Source organism: Poecilia reticulata, linkage group LG6 (assembly GCF_000633615.1).
Source record: "Poecilia reticulata strain Guanapo linkage group LG6, Guppy_female_1.0+MT, whole genome shotgun sequence".
In the NCBI taxonomy this organism is placed as follows: Eukaryota; Metazoa; Chordata; class Actinopteri; order Cyprinodontiformes; family Poeciliidae; genus Poecilia; species Poecilia reticulata.
This window is the reverse complement of record NC_024336.1, coordinates 910,324-928,570: the sequence shown is the minus strand read 5'-3', so window position 1 is coordinate 928,570 and position 18,247 is coordinate 910,324. Positions and strand designations below refer to the sequence as shown.

Below are 18,247 nucleotides of genomic sequence, written 5' to 3'. Positions count from 1 at the left end.
TACAAAACGACTCGCATTCCTCCCTTCCTGCATGTTCCATGTCAGAAAGAGACTGAAAGATCAAAAGTGTAAAGCAGAACCACTTCGTTGTGTTCAACTTTCCTTTGATCTGCTGAAAGTTTCGCTCTCCTTTGCTGAATTATCTGCAGACATGTATCCTCATAACAGAAAACACTGTTTTATTTAAAATAACCTGCGAAATTAGCCTGGCCATTGCTTTCCTACGCCTGATTCTTCATCCGAGATTTGTCCCAGTAAGCTCGATTTCTCAGGATGAATTTCATCCTAGCCTGTTAGCATACAGAACGAAGAGTTGTGAAAGACGACGCTGGGTTTCTTGTTTCTGAAAGGAAGTCACCCTATGTATGGTTGTAGTTTGGCAATGGCAGTGGAGGAAGTGAACAAGAGCTAGCAATTAAAGTTTTTAAGACATTTTATTGTTAGCAAAGCTTCATAGCACTATTCGTTCATAACTGGCTCATTAGAAAACGTCACAACCAAATGTTAGCAATGAGATAACTTTAGATCCAATTGTTTAAAATTTCAACAGAGAAATAACAATAACTGATTGTTGGTTATCCCTCCAGATGAGGCAAAGTGTAGAACAACAGGCTAGTTTTTACCAGGCTACTCCTAAATGGTATGAAGTTGTTTTTCATTTGCATCCAGTGAAGCTTAAAATGGTTTGAATCATCACCACCTTGGCTCAAGTTTAATTTGTTCTTCTGCATTTTCTGCATTTCTGTCTCTATATGGTTAATGTTCTGTTTACCTCTCACTTACACTTCACATAAATGTTTGTCAAGTCAATATTTTGTACTGCATTATTGCCATGTTAGTTTCCATTTGTTTGGACCACAATTAACCCCATCTCAGTGGACCCCACTCTTGAATTCCCATAATCCTTCACTTTCTTTGGGCTTAGCTGCTTGCAACCATTTACTTGATGTTTGGCAGGTTGTGGAAGCATATTGATATCATTCCAAGTTTACACATTCATCTTTTTATGTCAGTTTTAATGAGGTGAACAAGGAGATAAGGAGTCATTCCTGTCGTTAGTAACAACTCTTTTTGTATTCATTGTATTTTAACATTTTTCAAACTGCATTTACCACACAGAAGTCTGACCCAGTGACCCCTTTGTTTCTGTCTGAAGGATTTTGACTTGCTGCCTGAGAAAGATAAGACGCCCATTGCTGAGGGAGGGGTTACCCTTAGTGGAGGTCAAAGAGCAAGGATCTGCCTCGCCAGGTACTCACACACTAATCGGTCACCATTGTTCACTGCTCATAAAACGTTCCAATGATCTTTTTAATTATTAAAGAACAATTGTGTGAGTCATAAATAAATGTTGTGAAGCGATAAATGGCAAAGTGGTCTGTTGAAAAAAGTTGTTTCTCTGAAATTCAAGTTAAAGGACAATACCGAAGGTATTCGTTGGTATTCAACCAGAATATGTTGTTTTCCACTGAAATCTCCAGAAGTGCCTTAACATTTGTATTGAACTGGTGCAACATAAAGAAACTGAACTGAACTCAACTGAATCCACTACATCACAGTTCATTGATTTGTGGAGAATTAATGCTTAAATTGGTAACAGTACAGCCATCATAGTGGTACTTGTACTGCAGTTTATGAAGAATTTTAGATCAAAATCTGCCATCAACAGGATCAGCCCAGTTTACTTTTTTGTTATATTGTTGCCTAACAACCCAAGCGTACTTTTTATTCATGTTTATTATTTTTAAGAACCTCTCTGAGTCACATTCCTACTGATAAAGTTTTATTGCCTCACTAAATCTCTATGTAGGAAACCAGAGCCTCTCTAATACTCCAATGCATTATTTATGTGGTTATTGATTTGTGGTTTCCACCATTCCTGAAAGTAGTCCCATAGAAACCTTACTTCCTTTTAGCACTGTGTAGATAAGTGGCCTCTCCCCACACTACACCAGTTACCTTTTTTCCCCCTCATTTCCAATGTTTACTTAAAACTTTATTGTCTTCACACTTTGCAACAGTTTTTTGTTGTCTTTGTGTCCTCTGATTAGATATGATTATTGTTTGTTTTGTTTTTCACTGTAGGGCCGTATATAAAGATGCAGACCTGTACCTGCTCGATGCACCTTTCACCCACCTGGACATTGCAACAGAGAAAGAGATCTTTGACAAGTAAGGATCCTAACAGAGAGTCTTTCATGTAGCAGTGGTGGGGGTTGGGAGATAGAGCTGCAGAAAGTTCAAGGTCAATGCTCTCCCTGTGTCTCAGATGCTTTTTGACTGTGGGGAAAGTTTCTCTGGTAACACTGTAATCTTCTGAGGAAGTGGACCTTTTTTTCTCTTTTACTTCATGGAAAAAGAATTGGATTAGTTATGCCAAAATACCATCTATTGGTTGTTGTTTTATGGCAAAAATATAGATAAAAACTCATGGCAAAATTCTATTTTATTTTAAGGAGCAGTCTGATGTAAAATCGCCTTTGTTGTTCCCTCATCAAAAACATACCCGGAGTGTTGCTTGGATTCTTTCATGCAAGTTTGAATCTCCAGTGGCAACCATTCGAGTTTGTAAAACACTTAGGGGAACCAAGCTCTACCTTCCATGCACAGCTTCTCCTAGGAGCTGCAGTTTCCAAATCAAGTTTCTGCATGAGGGAGCAGTCCTACCTCACTCAGCTCCTTCAAACTAGCAGCAGCAGCAATTAGCAAACACTTGGTCTAATTGCACCTCGATTGAGATCATTATAGAAGCTACTTCTCAGTGCAGCGCTGCTGAAAATGTTAAAGGGTTAATGGAAAAGCGGTGTTCCTTCAATGAACACGTAAGGCGGATTGTTGAAAAGAGCAGAAACATTTTAAAGAGACAAAAGACCAAATTTAAGGGCGTTAAATTGCAAAGTCAAATTGCTTTTCAGTCATGTTTGATATATACAGCCTTTTATTTAACAACTAAAGTTTATCATAGTTATTTCTTTTATTTTATTATGCTGTAAAATAATGCTGTCTGGCTGGAAAACACATACGGGCCCTTTAACATCTACATATTATAAACAACTATAACTACAAGTATAAAACTATAAAAACGAATAAAACTAAACTATAAAATGGCACACCATCATTTCAGTGTGGAAGAAAAACTAAAGCTCCTTTAAAAACAAAAACTGTTCCACTTTTTTTGTTTTTTTTTCTGAGAGTTTTAATTATCTGAGGACTTTCTAAATTATAACCATATTCTTCCTCAGTAATCATTCATCGTTCTCATACAACAGCTGATATTCGAAACTACCTCATGGAGTACTTATCTACGCTACATTTCCACCAATAGGAGTTTAATCTATGTCCTAATTTTCATTGTGATTGTCTTTGTCATTGAGGTAAAATTCTGTTTATTTTTTATTTAAAACTGTTTTTTAACTTTGAGAACGCTAAAGTTTGGCTTTAGCGTTCTCATGTTTGCTGCTTTTCTTCCATTTCTTTCATTGTGCATTTCCTATTTTTGGAACAATGTTTCTCTTCATCAGTTCTGACACTTTGAAGTCCACAACGTCCCTATCTTGTCAGCATCGGCTCCACAGTTTAGAGCAGGCCAACTGGGAATAACCAGCATCTTTTGCATCACTGTGCTGATTTACCTTCTTCAAGGAGTCTTAGAATCTTTCTATTGTTTCAGCAGACAGCTCTCTCCTGTTAAGGTTTTGTTTATGCACCTGATTGCTAAGTTCTATAAAGACCTCTTGTTCATGATTTGAATTAATTCCTTTACGTTTTGGAATTATGTGTGCGTTTATAATTTGCAGATGTGTCTGTAAACTGATGGCCTCCAAGACTCGCGTTGTGGTCACCAGCAAGTTGGAGCACCTGAAGCGGGCGGATCGAATCCTTCTGTTGCACAACGGAGACTGCTACTTCTACGGCACCTTCTCAGAGCTTCAAGCGCAGCGGCCAGACTTCAGCTCCCTGCTGCTTGGTCTCGAAGCTTATGACAACATCAACGCGGAGCGGCGCGGCTCCATTCTCACGGAAACTCTTCGCAGAGTCTCCGTGGATGAAACAGCAAATTTCCGAGGCCCAGACCCCAATCGCCAATCCTTCCGCCACGTGCCGTCTCACAGCCACGCCATGGGCGACGGCTATCCCGAAAAACGCAAGCCGTCACTCATCCTCAACCCTCTCACAGCTGCCCGCAAGTTTTCATTCATTGGGAACTCCCAGCAGAATAACTTCCAGTCCACATCCATGGACGATGGGGTGCATGAACTTTCAGAGAGAAGATTCTCAGTGGTGCCTGAGGACGATCAGGTCGAAGAGGTGCTTCCACGGAGTGACATGTATCACCACGGGCTGCAGCACCTCAATGGCAGGCGCCAGTCTGTTCTGGCGTTCATCACCAATGCTCAGGGTCAGGAGCGCAGAGAGCAGATGCAGTCGTCCTTCAGAAAAAAGTTGTCCATCACCCCGCAGTGCAACCTAGCGTCCGAGCTGGACATCTACGCCCGGCGCCTGTCCAAGGACAGTGTGTTTGACATAAGTGAGGAAGTGGATGAAGAAGACATGGAGGTAAGATTTGGCAACACGTTTGCCTCTCCTCATAACAGGAAAATCAGTTTTTTATGATCACACTATGAAATAGCTGTGCCTAGGTGTTGTAACATTGCAGTTACAACACCTAGGCAATTAATGCTTAATTGCGTTAATTGTAAAAATGCAATTAAGCATGAACATTTTGACTTATTAATTTGGCTCTACATCACATATGTCAAACTCGAGGCCCGCTGGCCAAATCTTTTATGAGATTTTAAGAAGATTTTATTTTTATGTGGCCCTTTTGACTGTAGAAATAGAATCTTTAAAATAACAGTTGTGTTTTTTACATATTATTTTATCTATCAGCAGTTTTATTTGTATTGTGCCAAATTAGATAAAGGTGAAAACATGTTTAATATTACTTAATTTCAAGACGTTCTCACCAAATGGAGAATCAGCTGTTTATTAATAGGTAGTTTTATCAATATATTCTGCTACAAACAGCCCTTTAAAGACATTCTTGACTGTGATGTGGCCCAAAATGAAAACAAGCTTGACACAGCTGCTCTATGCAAGGGCGAAGGAACGAGTCTGTCATTGGGGGGGACGCATATCAGAAACCTGACAGATCAGTAAATAGCTTGAGCAGAAATGTCATAAACTATTATGCCATCAACACAATAGGGCTGTAGTGATACGATAATCTCACGATACGATACACTGCTCACGATACGATATATATTGTGATATTCAGAAAACGATACAATTCAATACACTTTTGCAATTTTCTGAATGATTTTAGAGGGACAGAGTGATTTTGGTGACATTTTGTGACTGTTATAGAGTTGGATTGAATTAATTTAACTGAAAACTGATTAAAAKCACCAACTACACACTACCTGGCTCTGGTTGGACATGGACACAGACTTAAAGTCGATAGCTGGACAAAATGAATCAAAGAAGTGGTGAGAAAACATGTTTCTTTTAATTGAAACAGTACAAACTGTAGCTTACATGCATTTGTAAAGTAAATAAAGTGCACCAAGTACCCTGCTCTGAACAGTTTGATACCTTTTTAACCTTGACACTTAACATCTGAAGGAATCACTCTAAGCCTGATGACCGAATCACTCTCCCRGCGAAGCAAGCAGTGAGTGAGCAAGGTGACAGTTGTATGTTACGATACTTGTGAATGAATATTGATTTTTTTCTAGGAAAGAAAATATCGATATATATATATATCGCAAAATCGATGTTATTACACAGCCCTACAACAYGTCAGTAATGCGTTACTCTAATCTGACCCTTGTTTCAGTAACAAGTATTCTAACACGTTACTATTTACAATCCAATAATCAGATTAAAGTTATGCATAGTATAATGATCGTCGTTCCAGGATGAACACTCACTTTAGCATTTGCCTCACAACTAGCAAGCTACATACTCTGGTAGCACACACAGGCTAAATGTTTTTTTTTCCTTGACATTTTCAGCCACAAACATTTAACTAAAATATCTACGGATATGTGTTTCTGTCTCTGCCTCCCTCTGACTCTATGTAGCCTGATGCTCCTGCATGGATTCATGTATTTACAACAGACACTACAGTAATGTACAGTGTCAGAATGTGAACTAAATATAAAAAGTATGTTTTTATCATACAGAATAAAGAATTTAAACAACTTAATTTTCAGATATATACATTATTATACATCTCAACTCTATTTACTGTGTAGCAAAAATTTTCACTAATTTATTTATCCTTAAGCACTTTTCTTATTGTCCCCTAACCATTACCCTTATAGTTTGGAAATAATGAAAACAATATTGAAACGCTGAAAGAGATCAAACTGACATCAGTCTTCACCCGTTCTCCTTTCTGGTTTTATTGAAATTAATATATTTTTTATATCTTCACACTCTGAAACTCCACCTGGCTCTCCTATGTCTTCCCTGACCTGCTCCTCTCATAATAAAATAGTTTAGTTTACTAAACTATTTCTCATAATAAAACAGTTAATACATATTTCAATAAACTAAATGAAGACCTCACCAGAGCTTCATCACCTTTCTTCAATATCTTTCTAGCACTGCTGTTCTCCTAAATATCTAAATAATATAATATAATATAATATAATATAATATAATATAATATAATATAATATAATATAATATAATATGTAAAGTGGTCGAGTATGATCAGGTGTTGCTCACTTTAAATAATAAAAAGGCTCATTTCGCTGCTGTTTCAGTCTCATTCTGACTAGACTAGCTAACTTTTAAACAAAGTTAGCAGTACAATTTTGAACATGTGACTATCCCAGAATTAAAACGGCTGAAAGAAACCTGAGAACAAGATGTTATAAACGAGCAATATTCATGGCAAAATTCCTGACAGATCGTTTACCTCATTCAAACGGAGTTTCTCTGACTCCGTCTGCTGCTGCCTTTACTCTGAGCCGTTCAGAGGGGGGAGGGGGAGGAAGCGCTCTGCTGAATTCGCTGTTATGCGCCTTCAAAATAAAAGCACGCGAGTGGAAGATTTTAAAATTCTTCGCAACTGCGGTGAAATTACTGGGGGAACGAATGTGACTGTCTCTAATATTGGGGGGGGACATGTCCCCCCCGCTTCCTACGCCTATGGCTCTATGAGTCTATGTCATAAACATTTGGTTTATTAGCCTATTGTTGAACTGTTCTGTGTGAACTCATGCTAAAGTTATGCTACCAGTGTACAATTGGCAACAAGTGTACAAGTGTCACCTATCTCTGCTAAGGTGGGGTATTTTCGTTTATATTTTTATTTTATGACTAGCAGTCATTTGCCCCTTTAGGAATGAAAATGATACATTTCTGAGCTCCTTCAGCTCCTTCAGCTCTCCTAGTTGGAAGGTATTCTGACTCATTAATGGCTAACATTAGTGTAGAAAACAGCAACAAACCTAAACACACTTTCTAGACAATTAGTAGACTACTAATATCTGCTCATTTTTATTTCATTAAAAAAATTCCAAATTTCTCTTTGACATGTTAAAGATAGTTTCACATTTCATGTCAAACATGTCCCATTTTGGGGGCACTGTGGTGGCACAACGCGCAGCTGTTACAGGTTCGATTCCCGGCCTGGCGACCTTTGCTGCATGTCTTCCCCCTTCTCTCAATACCCACTTTCCCGTCAATTCACCATCAAATAAAGGCCACTAGAGCCAACAAAACTTTTTTTTTAAAAAAAGTCCCCCTTTTTTTTTTTTTACAAAGTTTAAAATCAAACTGTTTAATAAAGTCATTAGGTTCTGAACCCTCCTTCATACCTGTTTTCTTTGCTTTATCGTCTGTTTTTGCAACAAAAGATTAATTCATATTTGACAATTATGCAAAAATTATATTTTTACTTTTTCACAGGAATGCTTTGCAGATGAACGTGAGAAGATATTCGAAACTACCTCATGGAGTACTTATCTACGCTACATTTCCACCAATAGGAGTTTAATCTATGTCCTAATTTTCATTGTGATTGTCTTTGTCATTGAGGTAAAATTCTGTTTATTTTTTATTTAAAACTGTTTTTTAACTTTGTAATTTTTGATTAACAGTAAACTTCTCTCTTTTTCCAATCATCAGGTTGCTGGTTGTGTCATTGGCATTTTTCTCGTTACTGAGTAAGTGTTGTGTTATGTTCTTGCGCATACAAACTCACCATGAGATAAGTTCATGTGGCAAAATTGAATTTTTTCTTTTAAATATATGTCTGTTATTTCGTACATGAACATAATTAAGGGCTAAATAGTCAGAAGAGATTTCCAATCTGAAAAATGAATCCATGTTTCAATCTCCATCTTTTGCTTCATTCAACCAGTAAGATATGGAAGGATGGTCCCAACCTGAATTCACCAAACCACATCGATGATCAGCACCCTAATGCATCATCGCCTCCTGTCCACGTCGCCGTCATAGTCACACAAAACAGCGCCTACTACATCATCTACTTATTCTTTACTCACTCAGACAGCATACTGGCCCTTGGAGTCTTCAGGGGCCTCCCTTTAGTCCACACGTTGCTCACTGTGTCTAAAAGACTTCACGAACAGATGCTTAGCTCTGTGCTACGGGCCCCCATGTCTGTTCTTAACACCATGAAAACAGGTTCTCTGCTTTTTGATACCTCTTCTCTTTTTGGTTTAAAAGTTAGTAGTCAAAGTGTGGTGGTATTTATTTCCCTTCTTTTTCTTTTTCGTTTTTCTTTTTCTAGGCCGGATAATGAACAGATTCACCAAGGACATGGCCGTCATTGATGACATGCTACCTCTAGTGCTGTTTGACCTCATACAGGTATTTAACGACACAACAAATAAAGTTGATGTTGGAAACTGTACTGACACGTATTCCCTTGATTCAAATTGTTGATACCTTTGTCATACCAAATGTTGTTTTGTTTGTCATGTAAAAAATAAAAAAAAATTCAGATAAAACTATATTTATTGAAAAACAAAAACAGACAAAAAATCCCACTCTCTTGCCATTAAAAAGGAAGGCTCCATCTTCTTTGCATTTTCTTTAAAAAAATTTTTGGGGAGGGGGGCGTTTTAAAAGTTTGTTCAAAAATTGCGTGACCATTGGGATGGAAACATAGCTACCGTTTTATATCCATATACACTCTCTGCTCACCTTAAGGTTCTAGATGTTTTCAGAAACTTCTGACTTGTTCTTTATATGAGAAACCATTTCGGTTATCAACCTAACCATTCCTGCTGCATTCTATCTATACACTGTATACAACCTCCATACCCACCTATTCATCATGGCTTCACTATACAAAAATGTTACTTTATAAGGGATCACTGATAACTGGAACTGAAAAGTCTGCAAACCTTTTGGTAATAAATAGCTGTGAGGCTACAGTAAAATGGTCCATGTTTATTCACATTATGAAATAAAAGTGTTTGTGTTGTATTACATATTGTGTTGCTACAGTTGTTCTATTGATTAAAGCCATACACATGTTCTTGAGCTACGTAATTTGAAAGCACCTGTCAAATTTTTATTTACTATAAATATAGTGTTAGAGGACCCCAAACAGTTGCTTTATCGCCTCCAAATGAACTCTTTGAAACAAACAACAATGAAAATGATAACTTCATTATTTCTTTTTTATCCTCTCACTTTTCCTCACTCTAGTTAACTTTACTTGTCATTGGGTGCATCTTCACTGTGTCCATCATGAGACCATACATCTTTATATCTGCAATCCCACTGGCTGTTGTCTTTGTGGTCATCAGGAAGTACTTCTTACGAACAGGACAACAACTCAAACAGCTAGAGGCTGAAGGTAAGAAAAGAAGACTCAAATCTGTTCATGTTTGCAGGTGGAGTCCTAAGGAGATGTCTTGAAATTCCAAAAACAGGTTGTATTAGCCATCGGACAACGGGCAGCACATCAGCCAACATTCTTTCTGACTCCCCTTTATAGCAGATATTGAGGATTTACTCTAGTTTTATTTCATGAAAAAAAGACATCTGGGTTTCAGTCTCAAGAGCGTTCTAGGTTACAGACTGAAGCCAAGAAGTAAAATTCAAGATGATCAATTCCTTCTTGATATTTCTGTAGGACAGCTCATACCACCTGGTCTATGATCAAAGTCCAGTTTAAATCATGGCTTGAAATCTGGGTTAAAGACAACAAGGGAACAAAATCATTTCTTAAGATTCTTAGAAGGTTGTTGACATTTTTCAGACCACGGACCAGTCAAAGGATCAGGGGAGATCACCTTGTTCAAAAAACATAACATTTCTTCAGCTCTTTTGAAATACTACTTATCTTACACTATTTAACAAGAATTGTGCAGTTGGTGAATTTTGCAGAAAAGTGAAAATGTTTTTTTTTTGTCATTGGTGGTAAATATATTATGAAACAGACATTTAACACAAAAGTAAAAATCTGGTTTATACTTAGTGGTGGTTTGCTACCAAGAGAAAACGCTCATTTCTTAACACCGTACAGCGGTAATGTGCAAGATCAGATTTGAGTTCTGTCCAGAATAAGTGTTTGAAGATTGTTAGAAATTTTTTTCTTGTGCCCAAGTGCCTGGACAGGGGATAATCACATGCTAAAAATAGTACATACAAGCAAAACACATTTGCCACAATGAACTGCTCTATAGTCTTCATCCAACTTATCACAAGCCTGGCAGCACAGCAACATGATCTCAACAATATGCTGCTTTTTTGTTGCTTTGACTTCTTTATGGGTAAGAACATTTTAAGTATCCAATAATTATCCTCTTTAAGCTGACAGGTTTATGAAGGAGATAAAAAAAACAACAGTTTTTTTAGGTGTACCTTTAATGTCAACCCCAGAACTAGCAGTTTCCAGACAATGTTTTGTGGCAGTGAATGAGTCAGACAATTGACGACAGTACTGCTTTGATTAGGGTCCAAGCAGGGAAACTATCAGATGACAATTGTTTTGTTGAGACACAGGCTTGTGTGGATTTGTCCAGTCCTCTGGCCCTGTCAACACCTTTCTGCTGGCTGTCATGCCCAGGAATAAAGTCAACACTTTTATGGGCAAAGTAGTAATCCATCGACAAGAGAAGGCTGGATATTAGGATATTGTGCAAAAGTATTGTTTTGTGTCAGTATTGTTTACTGACACAAAAGTCAGTAAAATCTCTTGACTTATAGACTGAGAACCTTGGTCTGCATAAAAATGAGAAAATATTGGGAATCCCTAAAAGGAAAAAAGAATTTTCAGCTACTGCATTCACTCCAAAGAAGTGAGATGGGTTTGCTTTCAATTGGCTTGAAAAAGTGGTAAATTTCTGACTTAGCCAAAAAACGGTATCCCTTTATGCACTACACAGTTCATAGTGGATCTCTAAAAAGCAATTTTAATGTCAATGTTTGGGCTATAAAGACCCAATTAGATTGTAAAAAACAGTTTGAGACAAACTTATGTACATAAGACATCTAAGTAAGTTTCTGCTGTTGGATGCTCTGGGACGAGAAAACAGGTCACTGGACCACTGTGTTTGTTGGACTTCCCTGCTGTGTGCTCGGTTTTGTCACATAGTGCATGCTTTAGTGGTGACGGCAAGGTCTTTCCGAAGCACACTGGGGTCACAGCGATGAGCCGAGCTGGGATTTCCTCCAGCTATATCCTGGTGTTGTTCTTTCTCCTGCTTTATGCAACATATCAGACAAAAATGCAGTGGAAACATAAAGTATTAGTCAGCTTCAATGAACTACGTTCCTCGGTTTTTACCCATAGCTTAGGGATAGTGTCGTTTTTTCCTATTGTTTCCAGTGATGTTTTGGTGTCTGTCGAGATCACCCTTGAAAAACAGAGAGAGACAGAGAGACGTTCCACACAGCAGAAATCAGGCTGCTGGGGCTTAGGGACGTCCTGAATGAAGGAGCCTAAAGTGGATTAGAATCCAAACATCTGAACTACTACTTACTTTTACACAGATAATTAATAAATAATTATATTTTATTAATATTACACAATCCATTCCAGATGTTAAAGAAATCTGAAACTGGAGACCAATTTCAGATCTCCAGTTTTTGTCAAGCCTTGGGTTTGGGATATCAGTCAGTTATTATGAAATTTTGGCTAATTTGCCCATCGCGTTGGGCGATGAAAGTGAATCATTGTCTCTTTAAGGACAATGATTCACCGCCTCTAGATGAGGGCATCTCATTGGATAATTTCTGCATAGATGGTTTCGTTTCAACTGGTAGCCAGTTTTTTCATCCTTACTGATGCAGTTAGTAATTTTTCATTTCTTAAGCAATCATGTTAGAAGTCCCGATCTGTGAGGTTAGTCTGTTTAAGAAGGGTCAAATTATGAATCAAGCCAAGAAAACAGTTGAGATTGCTAAAATAACTAAAAGTGGGGTAAGAAACATCCAACAGAGCTGGAAGGAGAGTCAGAAAGCCTCACCTGTGTAGAAGAAATGTTTTTGGGAAAAAATGGATTGACTGTGATTTGTGATCTCTTAAACATTTGGTAAAATGAAAGGATAAAAAACAACACAAATCCTTATCTGCAGTCGTGAAATTAAGAGCACATTTACACTTGCAATACGAAAGGAATTTAAGGGCAGAGGAGTAAAAAATATGGAGGATCAAAAAATATAGATTTCTGCTGTTATTTTTAATTATGTCAGTTTTGGTCCTCCATAATAAAATGTGTACCCATTTAAGCAAACCACTAATCAGAAGGCGAAATTAAAACAAATTTTTAATTTGCTAAGCATCATGAATATTGAACTCTTTATTAGGAAGATATAAGAACAGGATTACAAATATTTCATTCCACCATCAAACATTTTTATTAGCAGCAGCAGTGTGAGAGTGTGTGAGAGCTCTTGCTATAAAACATTTTTCTAGTATGTAAAATATTAGAACAACACTGTTTAAATATCTTTCTAAAAAAAAAGACTAAATTATCAGAGTTGGGTTATTAAAATTTCTGCAGTATCCCTTATTTTTGTCATGATCATTCAAAATCAAAATAACTGCATTGTCTTTCTGTCTCTGCTGTCTCTGATTTCATTTTCACATACTGCAGCCATTTCTGGTAAAGAGCCCATTTCTTTTTGCATCTCTAACTAATTGAGTGTGCCTTTAAATGGAAAACCAACTCAGCAGACTGAAATCCTTGTAGCTGTCAGGATTTGTATTCATGCCTTTAAAAACATGTTTTCTCTTTCCTGCAGCTCGTAGTCCCATCTTCTCTCACCTCATCATTTCACTGAAGGGTTTATGGACAATTCGAGCTTTTGGACGTCAGACTTACTTCGAGACTCTATTCCACAAAGCTCTGAACACCCACACATCCACCTGGTTCCACTACCTGTCCTCGCTGAGATGGTTCCTGTTCCGCTGCGATGTGATCTTTGTGTTGTTTTTCACCGTTGCTGCCTTCATCGCCGTAGGAACCAACAGTGAGTAATAGAAAGACTAAATCCTTCAAGATTTTCAAGTGCAGATTTAAGAATGAACTTCAAGAGTCTCGTTTCACATATGATCTTACAGCTGGTTCTAGTGTCGTATCTTGAAAGCAACATTACTCCTACATTTCTGTAAATTGTCTCTGGTATTTAATTATAAAGGAATACATTCACAGATAAATTCAGCACCAGTTTAAAGCAACTAAAAAGTATTTAATTCAGATTTCAATCCAGCTACATACAATTGGGAATAGTGTAATTGCATCCACTTCTGTATAGTTTAATTGAGTCTGATAATGATTTAATTGCATCAAATGTGCTCAGTTTCATGCTGCAGTACCCAGTTATTGTCAACAAATTGCATCAAACCCCTTTGATTCAGTCCACCACCCTTGGTACTCGATTGCAGTCAGATGGTTTCAAATTGATGACATCTGGTTGAACTCCATGAGAGAGTTGCAAACTATTGTTGGTCACATGTCACCACGAATCTACAAAATAAATACTAGGGCTAGTTTGCAATGACTGAGACGTAATGCTAAGTGTTTCACTCCTTTGACATTTTGCACTTTTGGTCTTTTCGTACCTGACTTACTACGTAAAAATAGAAGCTGTCTGCCACTGGAAGTTTCATATCGATCATGCATTAGCTAATGTAGCATCCCTGCTATACTGTCTAATATAGCTTGGATGCTACATCGGCTAATGTAGCATTTCTGCTATAGTAGCTGATGTAGCATCAGAATTATCACTTGGCTTTGATAAATAGAAAAAGTAATATATCAGCTAACATAGCAGAGATGCTATATTAGCTAAGAGATTAGTTGCATTTGCTAACATAGAAGACATGCAGAGTTATCACTCTTCTTTGATATCTGAACAGAAGCAGTTTTTTATGACTTATAGTCAAATGCAAAAAAAAGTTCTTGGATTCTGACTGACTGACCAGTTATTTTGGTTAAAATTTGGGATTGTAATGTTGTGTTAAACCTCATTTGCTTCAGTGGTGTAGAGATTGGGTTTGTTATATGGTGCATCTACATCCGGTCCTAACAAGTGACTTTAATGGGCTGAGCATAACAAATAAAAATATAGGATCAGCCAAACAGAACAGATTGTCTGATGAAAACTGCTGGAATGCAAAAGGGAGCACATTTAATTAAATGAATGGGAAACTCAAACACACAATAAAAACATGCTGCTGCGTCACTGCTTGTGTTTATGTTAAGTGCAGGTTTAAGGCTAATTTCACAGCTCATTAGCTTCCAATGGAGCTAGTAGGAGTGCTGTAATACATGAGTTCAGTTCTGACATCAGAGAGGTGAGCTTTTATTGGACGGTGCTGATGACATTGTGTGTGTGCATGTGTATCTGTGTGTGAATTTGCATGCACTTTACAGAGGACAGACCTGGAGAGATTGGCATCATTGTGGCCCTGGCCATGCTCATCCTGGGCACTTTCCAATGGGCTATCATCACCAGTATCAATGTGGACGGCCTGGTAAGCAGCCATAATCATAGTCAGTTTTATCTATCAGGACAGAACAAGAAGCCATCCAGTCTGAGGAACATACAACTCTAGTCCTTTAACACTGGATGCTACCAGAACATTGTTTGTGTTCAGAAACATGATTGCAGTTTTAATCAACTTATTCCTTCAACACTTCAAGGTCAAACGCATGAGAAGATTTAGCTAAACATACTTAAGTTTTATAAAAAAAAAATGTTTATCCATCCACACTATAAAAACCTAGTTGTGGAACTCTATTGAAAGTTGGTTTCAGGAAGCTCTGATCATTCAAGGAACGTTTTTAGAAATGTGGACTGTGGGCATTAGCTTTAGCATTGGGGATGTTTGCTGCAACATGTTTAGCACTGAGATGCTATTTTAGGCTTAAATACCTTCACTGGTAGGCTAACTCCTTTTACCACAACTTCTTCACACTGACAGTCTTGTCCAGCATTCCATCAGATTGGTGTTTGAAGCAGACATGAGCCCCCTATTGGCCAAGAAAAGCAGCTTCAGTGATGACTGTTAATGATTGGTGCTTGTGCATCAGCTTTACATGGGGCGACTGTGGCTGGCTGTGTGGTTAGAGTAGTCGTCTTGTGATCAGAAGGTTGTAGGTTTGATTTCAGCTTCCTCCTGCCACGTGTCGATGTGTCCTTGGGCAAGGCACAAATTGCCTACCAATCGGTGTATAAATGTGTGAATGTTTGTGAGTGCGAATGGGTGAATGTCACTCTAGTGTAAAGCGCTTTGAGTGGTCAAAATGACTGGAAAAGCTATATAAGTTCAGTCCATTTACATGTGAATACAAAGATTCTGGTTTGAGAATTTTGTATAAAAAAAAAACAACAGTGGAATAATAATTGGTTTTGCCACCCAGCAACTTTCACTAAACCTTTGTGATAACTGGCACTCTTTTTACATCACTGTGAAGGATTTTTGACCAACTCCTCTTTGTGGCTGAGTTGTTCTAATTTGGAAACATTGGCAGGATTTTGTACATAAATGGGCTGTTTAAGGTAATCTCAATCAGGTTGGAGTCAAAACTTTGATTAGGACTCTCTAAAAACTTGATGTTCCTTTCAGAGGTGGACTTAGTGGAGCTCTTTGGTCCTGTTGAACTGAGGTTCTCTGGAGATATTTTGATAATCGTAGCAGTAAGTAAAAAATAGAGTAAAAAATATCTGGTTTGTTGGAAGTTAACATGTTAACATGGGTGACTTCAATCATTTCAAAACAACTCAAATGTCAAAATGTGCATTTCTGCTTCTACTATTATTATTACTATTATAAATAATAGGAGTAGTATCAAGCAAAAATGTTTTACTCTAAAATCATCATTCATCATGCTCACACAGTGGTGTTAGTGGTGGTGTGTGTCTTCAAACCTCTCCTTCTCTCTCCTCCACCCAGATGCGTTCAGTGGACCGAGTGTTCAAATTCATCGACTTGGCATCAGAAGAGACCTTCCAAGGAAAGCCTGGAGGAAAAGGAGGTTCTGATCTTGTCATCAACAACCCAAGCGCGTACAGCTACTGGCCTAACCGCGGCCAGCTGTATGTCCAGGGTCTCACCGTCAAATACACAGAAGCTGGGCGGGCCGTGCTCAACGATATCTCCTTCGCTGTGGAGGGGGGTCAGAGTGTAAGTCCTGAGTGGTGACTGGACGCCCAGATGTCCAGGGATACCTTTGGATTTTAATTAGTCAATCAATCAATCAATAAGGTCTCTTTGTGTAACACATTTAAGAAATAAGGCGGTTCAAAGTGCTTTACATCATAAAAACACAAAACTACAAAGTGATAAAAGACATCACCAAATGTAATGTAAATATTACATTTTGATGAGTGTCATTACCAAAATCATCATTACACATTAAATATGTTGGTCAACATATTTAATGTGTTGTTGTTCAGGAGCAACTCTGAACAGGTGGGGTTTAGTCTAGATTTAAAGAAACTCAATGTTTTGGATGTTTTGCATCCAAAACACTGGGCGTTACTAAGTGATTTTAGTTTTCTAGTTGCTGCTTTGGAGACCTGAACTTTCCCCCAAAATGAGCATCACTTCATCCTATAGAGCTTTGAAAGTTGGTAACAAACTCAGAGTGGGGCAAAAAAAAAAAATTAAGCATGCTCTTAACCCAACATGAAGTCAGACATTTTGGTTCAAAGTTTTCTTTTTGATGTTTTAAACATGTTGGATTTACTCTGAAGTAACAGCTTTAGAACTAGTGAAATACGTTTTCATTAAAGGGTGTGGATGTAACCCGTCCTCAAACTTGAATTTGCTGCCATGAAACATGAAGCTGGTCTTCCAGTCCTGAGCACCTCTGAACCTCCTGTGTGTCGGCCGGACCACAGTCTGGTACGGCCTGGCAAACATCTGACAACGCTGTCAGATGTCATCAGGAAGTCACGTGTTTTACTTGTGGGTTCAATTTTGACCCTGGCAATTAGCATCTATATTAGCATGGAGTGGATTATTTTGGATTGTAGTCTTCACCAAAACTTTGCCACTAAACTAGACTTTGGTGGAATTCGCACATTAACATTTTTGCTCAACTCTTATGTTGCTTCATAGCAGATCTTAACTGAATTTGACTTAATCTCCACCAACATGGTGACCCTGCAGTAAGCACAGCGAGACAGTGGTGACACAGATCAGAACGCCGGCAAGAAACAAGGGATAGTAGTATGGAAGCACATTTCTGCCATCAATGGAAAAGCAAAACCCTAACCAAAAGCTGTAATTATGAGTTTTAAAGTCATAGTTACGAGAACAAAAATACTTGTTTCTTCCAAATGCATCCATTTGGCCTTTTGGATCTATTGCGCTGTCTGCAAAGATAGCGTCTGAGTAGGTGGAGAAGGACTTTAGAGATGATTTTACAATAAAAAAAAAAATCTTAATTTGCATAAGAATTCACCTGGATTTAAGGAGAGTAAACACACTGTTGAATAAATTCTATGTAAAACTGACAATTACAACTTCCTGTTGGGCTTTTATTTTTTCTTTCATGGCAGAAATGGGCTTCCATACATTTAAGACTGCAGCTTTACTTTGTACTAAAACCTTATCATTTTATTCTCCTGTGACTCTACAAAGCATCTGAGGTACAGTACAGGTGAGCCAGTTCAGTAGGAATCCTCACCGGTCTGACTGTTTCTGATGGATTAGTTGATTGTTACGAGGAGAAAAGTTCAGCTTGGTTGCATTTGTCTTTAAAGAGGATCCAGTTCACACAGTATTGGACTC

The 18,247-nt window shown here is 38.0% G+C and overlaps 1 protein-coding gene across 1 annotated transcript in view; it reads left to right on the top strand.

Moving 5' to 3' along the window:
• The window catches only part of cftr (CF transmembrane conductance regulator), a 45,844-nt gene that overhangs the window by 22,643 nt on the left and 4,954 nt on the right, over window positions 1-18,247 (top strand). Inside the window, exons 12-22 of the mRNA XM_008410653.2 lie at window positions 1,157-1,251; window positions 2,086-2,172; window positions 3,798-4,557; window positions 7,927-8,055; window positions 8,146-8,183; window positions 8,381-8,667; window positions 8,774-8,853; window positions 9,700-9,850; window positions 13,246-13,473; window positions 14,880-14,980; window positions 16,403-16,633. Coding sequence (XP_008408875.1) covers window positions 1,157-1,251; window positions 2,086-2,172; window positions 3,798-4,557; window positions 7,927-8,055; window positions 8,146-8,183; window positions 8,381-8,667; window positions 8,774-8,853; window positions 9,700-9,850; window positions 13,246-13,473; window positions 14,880-14,980; window positions 16,403-16,633 — 2,187 coding nt within the window. The remainder of the gene's footprint in view (window positions 1-1,156; window positions 1,252-2,085; window positions 2,173-3,797; window positions 4,558-7,926; window positions 8,056-8,145; window positions 8,184-8,380; window positions 8,668-8,773; window positions 8,854-9,699; window positions 9,851-13,245; window positions 13,474-14,879; window positions 14,981-16,402; window positions 16,634-18,247) is intronic.